Source organism: Phyllopteryx taeniolatus, chromosome 12 (genome assembly GCF_024500385.1).
Source record: "Phyllopteryx taeniolatus isolate TA_2022b chromosome 12, UOR_Ptae_1.2, whole genome shotgun sequence".
Taxonomy (NCBI): Eukaryota; Metazoa; Chordata; class Actinopteri; order Syngnathiformes; family Syngnathidae; genus Phyllopteryx; species Phyllopteryx taeniolatus.
The window spans coordinates 26821344-26839875 of NC_084513.1; the positions used below are offsets into that span (position 1 = coordinate 26821344).

Genomic DNA, 18532 nt, shown 5'->3' on the forward strand with positions numbered 1-18532 from the left:
CATTTTGGAATTGCCCAATCTCTGCCCAATTATGGAAAGATATTTAGAATTTGATTCTACTCTGTATAGAACCAAATCTTTCTCTTTGCTTTAAACATATATTGTTCTGCTTCCTTAACTATGCACCTGTGGACGAAAAAACTTTTATATTATTAATCTCATTATACTATTGGCTATATGGCATATTCATAAATGTCAGGTACACTAATTAAAAACCACTGTTTTCCATTTTTTAAAATAGGGTCAAGCAATATATTAGGTCCATTAGACACTCCACGGATATGAAAGCACACAAAATATTAGAGTTATGTGCTCTCTATAATTTATTTCTGTAATGCGACTGAATGTTTGCCTTTGCTTTTACTTCACCCCCCTGGTGATTGAATTTGGATGTTTTGTGTTTCTAAACTAAAAATCAAACACAAGGCCCGGGGGCCAGATCCGGTCCGCTAAATCATTTTATGTGGCCCCCTAAAGCCATTCATGTCTTTCTAAAATCTGTACCTAAACTGCGAATTAGTTCACGTTTAAGACCATAGAGATGTTGCAAGCATTTTTTTTTGTTTGTTGTCAAACCCTTATTTTAAAAATACAACCCCAATTCCAGTGAAGTTGGGATGTTGTGTTAAATATAAATCAAAACAGAATGCAATGATTTGCAAATCACGTTCAACCTATATTTAATTGAATCCTCAGTCATTCACAAGCAAAGATGGGTCAAGGGTCACCTCTTTGTGAACAAGAGCGTGAGAAAATAGTCGAACGGTTTCAGGACAATGTTCCTCAAAGTACAGTTGCAAGGAATTTAGGGATTTCATCATCTACGGTCCATAATATCATCAAATGGTTCAGAGAATCTGGAGAAATCACTGCATGTAAGCGGCAAGGCCGTAAACCAACATTGAATGCCTGTGACCTTCGATCCCTCAGGCGGCACTGCATCAAAAACCAACATCAATGTGTAAAGGATATCACCACATGGGCTCAGGAACACTTCAGAAAACGTCAGTAAATACAGTTCGGCGCTACATCCATAAGTGCAACTTGAAACTCTACTATGCAAAGCAAAAGCCATTTATCAACAAGACCCTGAAACGCCGCCGACTTCTCTGGGCCCGAGCTCATCTAATATGGACTGATGCAAAGTGGAAAAGTGTTCTGTGGTCCGAAGAGTCCACATTTCAAATTTTTTGGGGGAATTGTGGACGTCGTGTCCTCCAGGCCAAAGAGGAAAAGAACCATCCGGACTGATATGGACGCAAAATTCAAAAGCCAGCATCTGTGATGGTATGGGGCTGTGTTAGTGCCAATGGCATGGGTAACTTACACATCTGTGAAGGCACCATTAATGCTGAAAGGTACATACAGGTTTTGGAGAAACGTATGCTGCCATCCAAGCAACGTCTTTTTCATGGACGCCCCTATTTATTTCAGCAAGACAATGCCAAACCACATTCTGCACGTGTTACAACAGCGTGGCTTCGTAGTAAAAGAGTGCGGGTACTAGACGGGCCTGCCTGCAGTCCAGACCTGTCTCCCATTGAAAATGTGTGGTGCATTATGAAGCGCAAAGTACGACAACGGAGACCCCGGACTGTTGAACAACTGAAGCTGTACATCGAGCGAGAATGGGAAACAATTCCACCTACAAAGCTTCAACAATTATTGTCCTCAGTTTATTGAATGTTGTTAAAAGAAAAGGTGATGTAACACAGTGGTAAACATGACCCCGTCCCATTTTTTTTGGAACGTGTTGCAGCCATAAAATTCCAAGTTCATAATTATTTGCTAAAAACAATCAAGTTTATCAGTTTGAACATTAAATATCTTGTCTTTGTAGTTTATTCAATTAAATATAGGTTGAACATGATTTGCAAATCATTTAACACAACCTCCCAACTTCATTGGAATTTGGGTTGTACATCCAGCAAACCATTTTCCTTTTCATTTCAAAATGAATCATCCATCAATTTGTTGTATCTATATTATGAGCCGATTTTATATTTGGGTCAGTGACATCCATTTGTCCATCCATCCATCCATTTTCCGAACCGCTTATCCTGGATTCCAGGTATCTTTGTGACATGCATATTTTTGTGTCCAAGTCCATTATTTGCAAAATAATAATAATAATAATAATAATAATAATAATAATCTGTTCATGACATCTATGACTTTATTCCATAAAACCTATTTATTCTCATACATTTTTCAGTAAATTAAAATAATAACATTCTTATGTTTTGGTTGAAAGGCCATCAAGACCATTTTTTCAGCAAACTTAATTCTCACACCTGATGATGTTTATTGAGCCCTATGAGGCATAGTTTAACGTTTGCAACCATTCCAAAATGTATTTATTCACCCGATGACGATAGACTCACGAACGAGCCTGGGGAATTTGTTTTGTGGTTTATAGAATGGCGTGAAAGTTTGCACGTCACATCAACGTATTAAAGACTGCAGTCAAGCCAGCCGCCCCTAATTTTGTTCATACTAGGCATTACGGTAATAGGTCGCCAACTCGCGGCGAAGCCACCTTCAAAATAAAAGCTTCCCAATAATACGGACGTCAGTGGTCTTCGGTTAAGGAATGCAACCAGCAAAGTTAATTTGAATCTTGAAATACATTACATACATACATACATTAAAATGTTTTACTTTATTTGCTATCTCCCCAGGGACCACTTTTGTTGGAGACCTGGGTTGGTCTAGTGTCCCCCAGAACTGGACTGGTGTTGTGATAACTCATATATTTTTTTTAATGAATTTTTGAAATCCGTGATCATGACAGTGAAATATACCAATTTCAAAATTGGCTTTACTGCTACATTACGAGTGGAGGCTGGTTTGACCGCAGTTGTTCTACCGGGATACAGCAGCCAATCATAGTGCAGCGGCGCGTGTGCTTGAACCAGTAATATTACAGCAGGGCGTATCCTGCCAGGAACCCGTGTGGGATTCCGAATAACACAGCCGCGAAAGACAACCACGGTCCGCTAATTATGACGTTTCCTATTCCAAGGTGGTAAAGGACAGCGCACAACGAAAACTCGGCAGAATTTGGCACATGTTCGTAGTCGTTTAAAGTTAAACGGTACGCAGTTATTGTCAGTGGGCTCCGAATGGTCTTTCATTGCATCGGATTAAAACTGGACATAAGGAAGCATATCCAACGTCGCCATTTTTGGGAAGCATCGCTTTCCCGTCCGCGGATGACTTGAAAAGGTGAACATTTCTCTCCATTCTTAACCTTGCTTGTTTGTTTGTTTGAGAGAAACCTTAATTGTACAATGTAGTAATATTGTGGTGATTTTTGAGTCGCACAGGAAATGGAAAATAGGTCGAAGAGGCTTTAAAAAATACACACACACACGCACACAATAAACCCCAATTCCAATGAAGTTGTGACATTGTGTAAAACGTAAATGAAAACTGAATACGATGATGTATTGTCTAGAAAGGGAGCAATTTCCCGTAGCCTGTCATTTATCAACGTGTTAGCAATCTGTGTGTGAGCATAAACAATTAGGATCAGAAACAACAGCGTGGTTATTTATATAAGGCCTGCCTATTTTGGTTTAAAGTTGCACTACAAACGTAGAGAACAAAAATGGCTACTTTGAGCGTAGTTGCTTAGCAACCAGGAATTGGTTACTTCGTTAGCCCTAGGGCGCCCCCTGGAGGACATTGTCGGGATTACCGGTGTGGACCCCCCCCCCTATTGTAAAGATGTCATCTGGCTGCGGTTTTAGGAGAGGAGGCGCAGGGTGTAGCACCGAGTGGTTTCTCTGGTCCGTTTTGACATTTGCAGGGGTCTCCCCACCCACCCATCCATCCATCCATCCATGAATCTGTGCATAAATCTCACGCCTAGTATAGTCAATTAATGGCATGAAACGATTTAGCAGAACTTGTCCAATGAGCAAAGGTACTAGACTTCACAGGTGACACGAACACAGGAGGAATTATGGAATACGGCCCAATTGCCCAATGTAACGACACGAGCGAGTCTAATTGGGTGCTCACTAGAGCAAAGGGGCGAATTGTCATTTCGCAATGTTGGAGGTTGAGCGTCTGACCCTCCTGCTGTAATTTATCACGAAGTGAATCAAACACGTCCTCGGACGTGACTGTGATGTTTGCTGCAGTGTCCACGAGTCCGTCATATTGGAACGTACGTTCAAGTGTGGCTGTCAAGTAAATTTTTTCCTGACGTGTCATTAACGGTGAAATTACCTAGAAGTCGTCGAAATGGCTGTTTGTCTTTTTTGTTTGACAGGTCGCGGGAATCATTCAGTGAGTCACAGGACATGGTTGGAGAATGTCGAGGTATAATTGTCGAACTGGGTTTTGGGCTGCGAATTTTGATTTTTAGTATTTGGTGGTACCTGCTCATTGCAGTGGTCGGTTATGTGCGTGCCCACGTTCTGTTGGACGGGATGCTTGTTATCGCCAATTGGAGACGTCAGGGTCAGAACATGATAGAAAGTCCGTTTTTACCGGCAAATGTTCAGTTGCGGCACACGTCATTTTGTTAGCACAAACCAAAAATATCATGATCCGACAGCTTAGTGTTGGTCTTTTATGCTTAGCGAAGCCTTTAGCATCAGTTGTGAGCTGGACAGCGTGCGAGGGCATGCTGCCACTCCCAAATGGTGTTTAACATTTGGGTGCATGTTTTCAACAAAAAGCATTTTAAAATGTATGTCTTCTTCCATGTTCGGTTCGTATAGAAACCCGACATATGCTTTGCGCAAATGACATTAGTAAGCTTGTGGCGTTTCGAGACTCCCTTGTCCAACAGTAAGAGCGGCTGGAAAGCTGGTTACGGCTTCTGGGTCATCAAATTCGCGGGACAAAGCCTGACAGAGGGCTTGCTAGTTTGACAATACTGGTGCTGGTTGTCGATCAATTAAGCTACTCACTTCTTTATTAGAAGTGACCTTGCTAAGGTACAGTATATCCTCAGTGGTAGCAAAGGGGAATCGTTTAAGATCAAATTCAATGTCTTTAAGGTATGCTGTCGTGTCATGGGAGCTGTCAGATTTAGGTTTGAATCTCGGAATGTTGTGCCCAATTTTGTCTTTTAACCTCATACCTGCAGAGACGCCCGGATAGCGATTGACGCATGGGAATCGTTGAGGCGGGCTGCACTTGGCATGACAGGCTCTCAAGTTGGCTGGGCCCGAGTCAAAGAGGGGCTTTTGAAGTGGCAGGGGTCTTTGACAGTATCCCAGGGAGGTCTGGACCAAGCGCTGGGACAAGTGCATCGAATCTGGGGGGGCAGACTGACCGGTGCATGCTCATTGATTTCATCAGACAGTGTTTGCTGTAAGGAAGACTTGTAGCCGGTTGGCAATTAATTCACGGGCTCCCTAAAATTCCCGTCCAGAAAATTTTATTTTGGCTTCCTGCTCTAGCTCTAGGTTTTGAAGCCGGCGCATGTCAGATTCTAGTGCTGGTAATTGTGACATGAGTTCACCAGGACTCAACGCTTTTTTAGCGCATTCCTCTTTGAGGATCTCAACAGTCTGTTTGAGCTGCCTGATGTCCTCAGTCGTGCTACGCAGAAACCACTCTGTGCGCTTGTTAGCCGCTTTGGTTTGGCGTAATTTGACTTGGCTTTTGAGTTGCGAAATTTCAGATGAAGCAGTTTGCAACAGTGTTTCCTATGTGCGTATTGTTTGTGTGCACGAAGCAAGGGCTTTTTTAGCTCCTCATTTTTATGGGCCAGTGCGGCACTGGACGGAGAGCGTCTCTTGAACAGTGTTGGCATTAGGGGTGAGGTGCACACTGTGTGCCTTTGCATCCTCAAGATGAGTTTCAACATCAACTAGGCGGGGTTATGCAAGGTTTAAACAAGTGTTGGACTCTGCTAGCTGTGCCACTAAGTTGATTTGTTCTTGCTGTTCAACTTCTAGTTTGAGTTTCATTTGGTTATACTCCCTATCCCTCCATTTCAACTGTGACACTAAGTTTACAACTATGCAACCAAGCGTTAGAGTGAGATTTTTATCTTTTAAGGTTTTGTGCTCAGCGTCACTCATAAGTTGTGATGTTGTTATTGAGGACTTCAAGGCAAGCATCTTTGACAGTTTCTGCATAACCCCAGACAAGGTCTTTAGTTAAATTACTGATGGGCTCTTCCAATGTGTCAAGTTTGTCGTATTGACTGGGACTTTCTGAAAGTTCTGCTATAATTGTGTTGCGTGTGGAGTAGCTGTACATTGTACGCATATTTTGGTAGTATTGTAAGCAGTTTAGACGGTGTCTAATTTGTAATAGATGCACAATATAAGCATCCATCCATCCATCCATTTTCCTCACTAGGGTCGCGGGCGTGCTGGAGCCTATCCCAGCTGTCATCGGGCAGGGGGGCGGGGTACACCCTGAACTGGTTGCCAGCCAATTGCAGGGCACATAGAAACAAACAACCATTCGCACTCACAGTCATGCCTACGGGCAATTTAGAGTCTCCAATTAATGCATGTTTTTGGGATGTGGGAGGAAACCGGAGTGCCCGGAGAAAACCCACGCAGGCACGGGGGAGAACATGCAAACTCCACACAGGCGGGGCCGGGGATTGAACCCGTGTCCTCACAACTGTGAGGCTGACGCTCTAACCAGTCGCTCACCGTGCCGCCACAATATAAGCAGGATAATTATTTGTTGAACAATTTAATACCGTTCACAAACTATGGTTTATCACGTAACTTTAAAAGTGTTCGAGAATGTGCGTAGAAGCAGTGATCGAATAAAGCAAAATTGTTGACAGCGTCAAATTATACGCACAAAATTTGTTTGCTCAAGTTAAAATTGTTGCACGAGGTTGGCACTTTACTCGATTTAAAACAATTGCGAAGGCACTCAGGTGGAGTGAAAGAAATCAGCTTGTTCACTAAATGTGAAGTTTTGACTAATTCAACCAATGAATTTATTTAGCTTTAAATAAATTAAATTTAGTACAAACGCAAGTTTATTACTTCAAAAGTAACAACCAACAATTGAACGCGGAGCCTTAGCAGTGTTCGTTCGTAGCTAATAGCGTTTAGGTGGCTAACGGCTTTCGAGGGGGACTTTAAATGTCGCGTAATGACACAAACGTCCATGGGGTGGTGCCCGAAAACTGTACTGCAGCAAGCACAACGATTCACAACCACAAAGAAAAACCAGAACGGCAACCTCACAATGACGTCACGTGGAGTTTACCCAACAAGCTGCGTAATGGCCTGAAGGTCCACGAGGGAGCACTTGAGGACAAACTGAAGCATATACAACGGTTTCACACCACAAAGAAGGGAATGAAAAAATGGCGCCCTTAAAGGAGCCCCGTGGTTTCAACTTTCACACAAAGCAAAAATGACAACCGTCATGGACGGCACATGTTAGTCACAACACAAAGAGCTAACACATATTGTGAATTTTGGTGTGTTTCGAGTTTACAAAATTTGTCATCGCCTCACACGGGGCACCAATATGTAGCATATATTGGTATATTGGACAAAACTAAATCTATTTAAGAATTGAATTTGTCGAAGGTGAACGCCTGCGTTCACTTCAGGGTTATTTAAATTTATGTTTTTACGTCACAATCAAAACAATCAAACTATGTGTCTCGTAAACACAAAGATTTGTGAGATGAATCGACGGTGTCTGATAGCATCTCAGATAAATGTGCATGCGTCTACTATTACATGAAAATTTAATAACCATGACATTAATGGGAGTGTTTCTAGAAGGAAGTCTCTGCTCTCAAAAAAGAGCAAATCTGCCCTTTTCAAATTTACAGAGTATTTGGACAAGCCAGAGACCATTTGGAAGTCCTTTCTCCGGACAGACGAGGCAAAAATAAAATTATTTGGTCACAATCTAAATAACCATCCATCCATCCATCCATTATCTACACCGCTTATCCTCACTAGGGTCGCAGGCATGCTGCTCGAGAGAAAAGCCAGCACTAGACATAAAGTAAAGAACCTCCTGCCATCGATGTAGCATCCATCCATTTTCTACCGCTTATCCGAGGTCGGGTCACGGGGGCATAGCATTAGCAGGGACGCCCAGACTTTCCTCTCCCCAGCCACTTCATCCAGCTCTTCCGGGGGGGGGGGGGATCCCAAGGCGTTCCCAGGCCAGCCGAAAGACATAGTCTCTCCAGCGTGTCCTAGGTCGTCGCCGGGGTCTCCTTTGGTTGGACGTGCCCGGAACACCATCTGGCTCCTCTCGATGTGGATGAGCAGCAGCTCTACTCTGAGATCCTCCCGGATGACAGAGTTTCTCACCCTATCTCTAAGGGAGAACCTGGACACCCTGCGGAGGAAACTCATTTCGGCCGCTTTTATCCAGGATCTTGTTCTTTCGGTCATGACCCACAGCTCGTGACCATAGGTGAGGGTAGGAACGTAGAGCGACCGGTAAATTGAGAGCTTCGCATTTCGACTTAGCTCCTTCTTTACCACAACGGACCGATACAAAGTCCGCATCACTGCAGACGCTGCCCCGATCCGCCTGTCGTTCTCCCGTTCCATTCTTCCCTCACTTGTGAACAAGACCCCAAGATACTTGAACTCCTCCACTTGAGGCAGGATCTCATCCCCGGCCTGTAGAGGGCACGCCACCTTTTTCCGACTGAAGACCATGGTCTCAGATTTGGAGGTGCTGATTCTCATCCCAGCCGCTTCACACTCGGCTGCGAACCGCTCCAGTGAGAGTTGGAGATCACGGCTTGATGAAGCCAACAGAACTACATCGTCTGCAAAAAGCAGAGATGCAATACTGAGCTCACCAAACCGGACCCCCTCTACGCCTCGGCTGCGCCTTGAAATTCTGTCCATAAAAGTAATGAACAGAATCGGTGACAAAGGGCAGCCTTGGCGGAGTCCAACCCTCACCGGAAACGAGTCCGACTTACTGCCGGATATGCGGACCAAACTCTAAGAGAGACTCCAGTCTTACAGGGACCGAACAGCCCGTATCAGGGGGTTTGGTACCCCATAATCCAGAAGCACTCCCCATAGGACTCCCCGAAGGACACGGTTGAACGCGTCCTCCAAGTCCACAAAACACATGTAGACTGGTTGGGCGAGCTCCCATGCACCCTCGAGGACCCTGCCGAGGGTGTAGAGCTGGTCCACTGTTCCACGGCCAGGACGAAAACCATACTGCTCCTCCTGGATCTGAGATTCGACTTCCCGGCGGACCCTCCTCTCCAGCACCCCTGAATACACCTTACCAGGGAGGCTGAGGAATGTGATTCCCCCTGTAGTTGGAACACACCCTCCGGTCCCCCTTCTTAAAAAGGGGTCCCACCACCCCAGTATGCCAATCCAGAGGCACTGTCCCCGATGTCCACGCGATGTTGCAGAGGCGTGTCAACCAGGACAGCCCCATAACATCCAGAGCCTTTAGGAACTCTGGGCGAATCTCATCCACCCCCGGGGCCTTACTCTAGTAAGAGTAAGAAAGTACTCCATGAAAAAACTACTCAAGTAATGAGTAACTTGTGAGTAACTACTACTTCTTTTTTTTTTTTTTTTTTTTTTTGAATCAGAGCATGAGCATCAAATATATATATCCATCCATCCATTTTCTGAGCCGCTTCTCCTCACTAGGGTCGCGGACGTGCTGGAGCCTATCCCAGCTGTCATCGGGCAGGAGGCGGGGTACACCCTGAACTGGTTGCCAGCCAATCGCAGGGCACATAGAAACAAACAACCATTCGTACTCACAGTCATGCCTACGGGCAATTTTAGTCTCCAATTAATGCATGTTTTTGGGATGTGGGAGGAAACCGGAGTGCCCGGAGAAAACCCACGCAGGCACAGGGAGAACATGCAAACTCCACACAGGCGGGGACGGGGATTGAACCCCGCACCCCAGAACTGTGAGGCTGACGCTCTAACCAGTCGGCCACCGTGCCGCCCCAAATATATATATATGTATATAAAAAAATAATAATATATGGATCCCAGCACTGCCTGTGTGGAGTTTGCATGTTTTCCCTTGCCTGCGTGGGTTTTCTCCAGGCACTCCGGTTTCCTCCCACATCCCAAAAACATGCATTAATTGAAGACTCTAAATTGTCCTTCGGTGTCAATGTGAGTGCGAATCGTTGTTTGTTTCTATGTGCCCTCCGATTGGCTGGTGACCAGTTCAAGGTGTACCCCAAAAACCAACAACACATACATTGGGCCCTATAGAAACATTGGCTTTATTCGCTTAAATGACTTCATGAAGAAGCTGTTTGCAGAACAGACTTATTGATTGTGTATGCGTGTGCGACACCGTAGGGATAGTGCAAGGTGTTTTTGCATGTTAGAAGTGGGCTGAAATATCCAAGTTTGGGCAGTCACAATTTAAGAGTTGCATGATAAAGCTGTTGTTTTTTGATGTCTGTAAAATAAACACATTCGGGCGGCTGTTTTTTCCAACCCCCCCCAAAAAAAAATTGTCATTTTGATTGGCTCGCGAAGGTTACTTGCGTGGTCATGTGACTGCATTGTGTCGTCTGATTGGTGAATTGGAGTCAAATGACATTAGTGATCCCGTTTGATTGGCGCAACGGGCGCCCTAGTATGTGGGAGTCGAAGATGGCGTCTGAAAATAGATGTGCACACGCAAAAATGAATAAATAAAAGTAGCGAACGCCATGTCAATCATTGTATCGATCCTTCTTCACATAAATACTCAAGTAAAAGTACGTGTACAGCGGGGGTGGGGGTTACAGTGACAACCTGGTCATAGTCACTACAACTGTAATCCCAATGTGTTATCATATTTTTGCTGTCATTACGGAAACAATCCAAGCATTAGTGTGTGAAAGACAGCAAAAATATATTTTGAGTTTAATTACACCCCTAAACCGCCCTGTGGTGACAGAGACCTTATAATTTTCAGCCCTCAGTCCTGTTGCAGATAAAACGAGCTGTCATCTATTTTGAAAATATATGCCATACAAATTATGTTGGGGATTTGGGATTGTTATGTATAAAAAAAATACATTTTAGTGCCATTCAACACGCGCGCGTGCGTGTTGAATGGCATTAAAATGTATTTATTTTTTATTTTTTATTTTTTATGAATGTTACTGCTACAAAGTTTTGTTTCATCGAATTCACTTACGGTACTTAAATTCGTCTGTGTGCACGTGCATATGCATGTCCGTGCGTGTGCACGTGCATGGGCGTGTGCGCGCATACGAGTGTTTGCAATGATTCCATTAGATGACAAAATGAGTGTTGTTGTTGGTTTATTTTTTATTTGACTGACTACCACAAAGTTGTAAGTCTTGGTGTGCATATATTAATATATTTTGTGTGTATAAAAATGTATTGCATAGATTGTATTTACACCCCGGCACCATTAGATAGTGCCAGAGAACCTGTTTTCATCCATTAGTGGAGAGCTGTGTATCCGTTAAAATTTCTCCGTCTCCGTTGTGAGAGATGCATGCATGTGTACATTTGAATTTAGCCTCTTTCATTGGGCGAGAGCTTAGCATATACATTTGTCATCACCTTTGTGTGGCTCATTTTGAAATCAGTTCAAATCAAATCCCTTTTGTTGTTCATTCATGTTGTTTCATTGCAGTTGCAGTTTTGTTACCTTGTTTGTTCAACATTTAAAAAACAATTATTGCATCAAAATCAATGTTATGATTTATTGACTTATTCAAGGCTCTAATTATCTCATCAAATATTCCACTTTTAAATTATATTTTTGAAAATATGGCATATTTAGAGTGACGGTCATAACACAATACACATTTTCTTTAAAAAGAATACAGCCTTTGCTCCAAAATGATAATTGATAAAAAATTGTAATGACTTATTGACTTATTCAAGGCTATAATTACATCATTTCAAATATTCCACTTTGAAATTAATTTTTTTAGTTTTTGTCATAACACAGTACTGCTTTCATTGTCCAAAAATTGCATACATGATTTAAAAAAATATTTAAAACTTTTTCCATTATCTATGAATAGGTGTGAACCTGCTGAAATTTTTGAGGGGTTGAAAGTAAAAAAAATTTTTTATCTGAATGACTTATAACTATCAAGAGCCTGTCCATTTTTTGCCTTAAGACAACTAAAATACACATATCAGTGTCTGGTTGAAGTAATGGTTGCAAAGGAGGCAGCACAAGCTACTAATAAAAGGGTTCACATACTTTTGTACACGTACAATTATAAGTTTTGTGGAAAAATGTTGGGGAAAATAGATCTTGTTGTGTGTGCGTGTGTGTCTACTATTTGGATGCTATGCTTTACAAATTGGGATTTGGAGGTACACTATATTGCCAAAAGTATTCGCTCACCTGCCTTGACTCACTTATGAACTTTAGTGACATCCCATTTCAAATTTATCAGGATTCAATATGATGTCGGTCCACCCTTTGCAGCTGTAACAGCGTCAACTTTTCTGGGAAGGCTGGCCACAAGGTTTAGAAGTATGTTTATGGGAAATTTTGACCAGAAAATCATTTGTGAGGTCACACACTGATGTTGGACAAGAAGGCCTGGCTCTCAGTCTTCGCTTTAATTCATCCCAAAGGTATACTGTCATGTTGAGGTCTGCACAGGGAAGTCAAGTTCATCCACACCAGACTCCGTCATCCATGTCTTTATGAATCTTGCTTTGTGCACTGGTGCACAGTCATGTTGGAAGAGGAAGGGGCCAGCTCAAAAATGTTCCCACAAAGTTGGAAGCATGGAATTGTCGCCATGACTATTTATGCTTATTTATTTATTTATGTGTTGTTCTTTCATTTTAGTATATTATTCTCTTTCTTGTTACAAATTTATTTTTTGGTTGTTCTTCTAAGTTATATTACATATTTAGTTTTGGAAGTTTAACAACTACAAAGTTTTAAAATGAATAATTTTATTTATTAATCAATATCAATCAAAATAATCATAATTATTTCCCCCCCCTAATCACCTGGCCCGAGTGAGCATGGTTTTAAAATAAATGAATAATCGTGTTTCTTCATCATGATTTCAGTATCAATCAAAATAATCATGATTATTATTTTTTTCGCCCCATCATCACCCAGCCCTAGTGGAGTGTTCCCCTTCACACTGCGCAGGCATACAGCACCTGCAACGCAAGCCCAAACAAACATGTTGGCTTACATACAGTAATAGTCAATACCACTCGCTAAAAAAATTAAAACATTTACAACTAATCCGTATGAACGGTATCAGCAGTGATCGGCAGAGCTCACTCATCGATGATCGGTTTCAGAATCGGCAACATAAAACCCTGATAGGAGCACCCCCTATTTAGAAGCGAGGAAATTTCTCAACTGGACTTGTTGCACAGGTGGCATCCTATCACAGTTCCATGCTGGAATTCACTGAGCTCCTGAGAGTGACCCATTCTTTCACAAATGTTTGTAAAAACAGTCCGCATGCCTAGGTGTTTGATTTTATACACCTGTGACCATTAAAGTGATTAGAACACCTGATTCTGATTATTTGGATGGGTGGGCAAATATCTTTGGCAATATATTGTGTTTAGAAAAGGTTAGTTAGTTTTTTTACAAAAAGAGTCACCATGTTAGAAGGATTCACAAACTTTCAAGCAGCATCGTATATAGCCATGTCTCTCCAAACACCGCAACACGTGGAAATGCAGCACACCAAACACTTCCTACCGTACGTACAAACGTACTACCACATAATTTGATATGCTTGGAAATGTTTGTTTTTTTACTGTCACTTTGTCTCATCTCACAGATACCCAACTGTAAACTGCAAGAAGAGGATGGCGGCTGTAAGTTCAGTGCATGTACCATTTTCATAACGTTGCAAAGGTACAGTTATGTACAAAAGTGTTTGGACAATAGCGATGTTTGCCTTTATATACCATCACAGTGGATTGAAACAAAACAAAATAAGATAGTCGTTTTAAATCTAAGAGATCGCACAAAAATATGGCAAATACCATTCAGGAATTATTGTCATTTTAATAGAAATTAATACATTTTTCAAAGAGGCCTCAAAATAATTTGACGTTACAGTTGTATTCCACATAATGGCAGTATGAGTTTAAAAAAAAAAGATTTAAATTTTCAACAAATATTGAGATCACTGCACATTGTATTCCAAATCAAAACGTGAATAAAAATGTATGAAACTTGTTATTCCTTTCCATACAGTTAAGCAAAGACTTAAAAAGACTAAAAAAGAGCAGTGTTGGCATTTTTCTTTATAAACTTGACACTCATTGTAGACTGGGTGTCTACAATAACTCCGACCCCCACTCCTGCATCGCGCCCACAGTGGACGCACCATGAACGGCGAAGGAGGAAGCAGAAGCGAGGCAAGTGTGTGTGTTTCTATGTGTGTGTGTGTGTGTGTGTGACAGAACACCGCCTCTGGTTCTGATAGGGGGGGGGGCCATTCCTCCCAATCACGCCCTTCCAGGTGTCACTGTCATTGCTCATGTGAGCTTTGAAGTCCCCCAGCAAAACAATGGAGTCCCCAACAGGGATCTCTCCAGCCCCCCCTCCAAGGACTCTAAAAAGGGTGGGTACTCTGAAGTGCTGTTTGGTGCAGAGGCACAAACAACATTCAGGACCTGTCCCCCCACCCCAAGGCAGAGGGAGGCTACCCTGTCAACCACTGGGGTGAACCCCAACGTACGGGCGCCAAGCTGGGGGGCAATAAGTATACCCACACCTGCTCGGCACCTCACCGTGAGCAACTCCAGAGTGGCAGAGTCTCCAACCCCTCTCAAGAGGACTGGTACCAGAGCGCAAGCAGTGAGTGAAGGCGAGCCCAACTATATCTAGTCGGAACCTCTTGACCTAACACACCAGCTCGGGCTCCTTCCCTGCCAGAGAGGTGACATTCCACGTCCCTAGAGCCAGCTTCTGTTGCCGGGGATCAGATCGCCAACGTCCCCGCCTTTGGCCACCGCCCAGCTCACACTGGACCTGACAACCATGGCCCCTCCCACAGGTGGTGAGCCCATGGGAAGAGGGACCCACGTTACCCTTTCGGGCTGTGAACAATAGCTAAAATATCTTGAGATAAAAATATATAAATAAAACAAGAGTCAGGCTCTGTTCCCAAAAATTGCACTTCTCCAAATATTAAATAAATGCACAGCTGTATGAACAGTCATTAATGCCTTAACAGGTAATATACTCCCAATCTAGTTGTCAGTTGCTGAAGAAAAAGTGCCAAGTAGCAACATTAATGATTATACAAGTAGATCATCCCACCGTGTGTTTTTTTTTGTTCCCAGCTGAAGAAACTGGGTGGGATGGTTGTTTTTAAAATGGATTTTGTCACTTTGAGGTTTTAAGTTGTGTTGTCTTTGTTTTGCAACTTCATAAAAATTTTAGATACCATCTCGTTGGTGTTAGCGGGATCACCGCATTCATCTGGCTTGAATCCAAAATGTTCCCACATCATCGTGGTGGCGTTAGGCTTTGGAACTAATTCCATTTATGCTGCTCAATTTTCCGAAACTGCAGCTACCGGCTCGGAGTCAGAAAATTTACCGTAATTTCTTGTGTATAATGCGCAACCATGTATAAAACGCAAGTTGACTTCAAAATTCTGGAAAACCCTTCTACCCATGTATAATGCATTTTTACAATGCAAGATTTTGCTTCTACCCATATGATCAAAACATGAATTATTATCTGTATTTTATTTTTTTTCAAATAATTATTCTGAAGTTAAGCACTTTATTTGAACACATAGTAGTTTCTCATTTGCTTGCTCTTATTTTTAAATTCACAGCCCTACTTTTATTTAGCAAATTAAAAAACACACAGTTGTGCTCATATGTTTAATTACCCAGGCAGAATTTTTAAGATGGGTACAATTCTTTAAAGAAATCATGAATGTCCAGGTGAAACACATTTAATTTTATTTTAATTGAATTCAAACTAAACTGTCAAGTATTTCAGAAAAGCATTGTCAAACAAAATATAACCATAAAGAAATTAATGATGGTTGTTGTTCAGTCATTAGTCCTATATTTAAAAGGAAAAAAAAAAAAGAAAAAAAAAAACATTTCACAAATTCTGCCAGGGTAAGTAAGTAAACTTATGAGCACAACTGTACATATTATGTCGTCATACATCTGTCATTATGGAATGAAAGTGTAGGCTACACCTTTTTCATAACCTCTAGGTGGCAGTGGTGTATTAGAATGAAAATGCACACCTTTCTCATAACCTCTAGGTGGCGGTGGCATATTGGAATGAAAGTGTACAGCTTTCTCATAACCTCTAGATGGCGGCATAGATTTATAAAATGGGAAAGTTTTTTTTTTTTTTTTTTCCATTTTCCCCTATAGCTATGTATTATGCGCACCATGGATTTAGAATTTTTTTTGCGGGGGGGGGGGGGGGGGGGCAATGCACATACACGAGAAATTACGGTAGCTTCTTGTCCGCGAGCGCACACGTTTCATACGCACGCGCTCACACAGACACACACGTACGGCCAATCAGACGGATGGTCCCTGCTCTTCACTATCTCTGATTGGATGAAACCCATCGTGTGTCTGCTTTCAAGTCGTGGAGATGTTTTTTTTCTTACTCAAATGACTGGGCTGCTGTCTGCACCCTCTGTTTTTGTTTTCCCCCCTTTGTTTCATGTGTATCTTCTTCTTGTGGCCCACCGGGGATATCCCCGGTCTCATCGTACGCCAGTCCGCCCTTGACAGTAGGTATTGCTAGCGATAACATACTTGTGTGAGTGAAAGGGCTACTCGTAGTCACCGGGTTTCTGAAGCGCATCTGCTATTTCACTACGTTTACTTTTTCTTATGCGGTCATGATAGTCGTAACACCCAACATCCTAAGTACAGCGGTGCTCATGTCCACCTGCTTTTCTTCCATTTCATTGCTCCACTCATCCCGCTTTCTCTTCACCATGGTGCACGCAAATAAATGCTGACTACAGCGAGAGGAAGGGGAGGCGCCGTTGGAAAACTCAATCCTATTGGTCAAGGTGCACTGTCATAGAGTTGTAGTTGTTATGTCACACCACATGGTGTTTTCCAAAGATTTCCAAAAAATCAAAGATGCTAGACTTTATTTTGGTGTCGTAGGGCTAAATTGTTGGTCGTGGATTATGTCACACTACAAGAAGTTTTGTCGTTGCCGACAAAATATGTCTGGTCCGCTCTGGGAAATTGGCCGCGATAGCTATTCGGGCCAATATCGAGCCGAAAATCCTGTCGTCTGATCTAGGCATTAAGTCGCTTTATGTTCAAAAACGCTGGCTGCTGTACACCATTATTTATGAGTACATTCCTATTTTTCTCCATGCTCAGTTCTGAAAATATCAGAACAATTGGCCCGGTATTTATGATTTTTATCGATGCGTTTCCACAGCATGGTAGAGCATCCCATAGAGGAAGTGCTTTGCAGATTCCTTTCCGCATTTATACAGCACACGGGTCTCGTCAGCTCAATTTTGTATTCATTCCACCACACTGGGGAAAAAAAACAAAGCTGTTGCACATTTCATCCATTCATCCATCCATTCATTTTCTACCGCTTATCCGAGGTCAGGTCGCGGGGGCAGTAACTTTAGCAGGGACGCCCAGACTTATCTCTCCCCAGCCACTTCAGCCATCTCTTCCGGGGGGATCCCGAGGCGTTCCCAGGCCAGCCGAAGGATGTAGTCTCTCCAGCGTGTCCTAGTTCGTCCCCGGGGTCTCCTTCTGGTGGGACGTGCCCGGAACACCTCACCAGGGAGGCGTCCGCGAGGCATCCGAATCAGATACCCCAGCCACCTCATCTGGCTCCTCTCGAGCAGCGGCTCTACTCTGAGATCCTCCCGGATGACCGAGCTTCTCACCCTATCCCTAAGGGAGAGCCCGGACACCCTGTGGAGGAAACTCATTTCGGCCGCTTGTTTCCGGGATCTTGTTCTTTCAGTCACGACCCACAGCTCGTGACCATAGGTGAGGGTAGGAACGTAGATCGACCGGTAAATCGAGAGCTTCGCCTTTCGGCTTAGCTCCTTCTTTATCACAACGGATCGATGCAAAGTCCGCATCACTGCAGACGCTGCACCGATCTGCCTGTCGACCTCCCGTTGCATTCTTCCCTCACTCGTGAACAAGACCCCAAGATACTTGAACTCCTCCACTTGGGGCAGGATCTCATCCCCGACCTGGAGAGGGCACGCCACCCTTTTCCAACTTAGGACCATGGTCTCAGATTTGGAGGTGCTGATTCTCATCCCACAGCCACTTCACACTCGGCTGCGAACTGCTCCAGTGAGAGTTGGAGGTCACGGCTTGATGAAGCCAACAGAACCACATCATTTGCAAAAAGCAAAGATGCAATAATGAGGCCACCAAACCGGACCCCCTCTACGCCTCGGCTGCACCTAGACTCTACGCCTCGGCTGCACCTAGAAATTCTGTCCATAAAAGTTATGAACAGAATCGGTGACAAAGGGCAGCCTTGGCGGAGTCCAACCCTCACCGGAAACGAGTCCGACTTACTGCCGGATATCCGGACCAAACTCTGACTCCGGTCGTAC

The 18532-nt window shown here is 43.2% G+C and overlaps 1 protein-coding gene across 7 annotated transcripts in view; it reads left to right on the forward strand.

The window, feature by feature from the left end:
• The first annotated feature begins 2943 nt into the window (after window positions 1-2943).
• Window positions 2944-18532, forward strand: part of mmadhcb (metabolism of cobalamin associated Db) — a 40859-nt gene continuing 25270 nt past the window's right edge. Inside the window, exons 1-3 of one of the 7 annotated variants that reach the window (XM_061792370.1) lie at window positions 2946-3228; window positions 13745-13781; window positions 14241-14330. In XM_061792370.1, the coding sequence (XP_061648354.1) occupies window positions 14301-14330 (30 nt within the window). In that variant the 5' untranslated portion in view covers window positions 2946-3228; window positions 13745-13781; window positions 14241-14300. Of the gene's footprint in view, window positions 3229-13744; window positions 13822-14240; window positions 14331-18532 lie in introns of all 7 variants that reach the window. The other 6 variants (XM_061792374.1, XM_061792373.1, XM_061792375.1 and 3 more) reach the window with 6 other exon arrangements.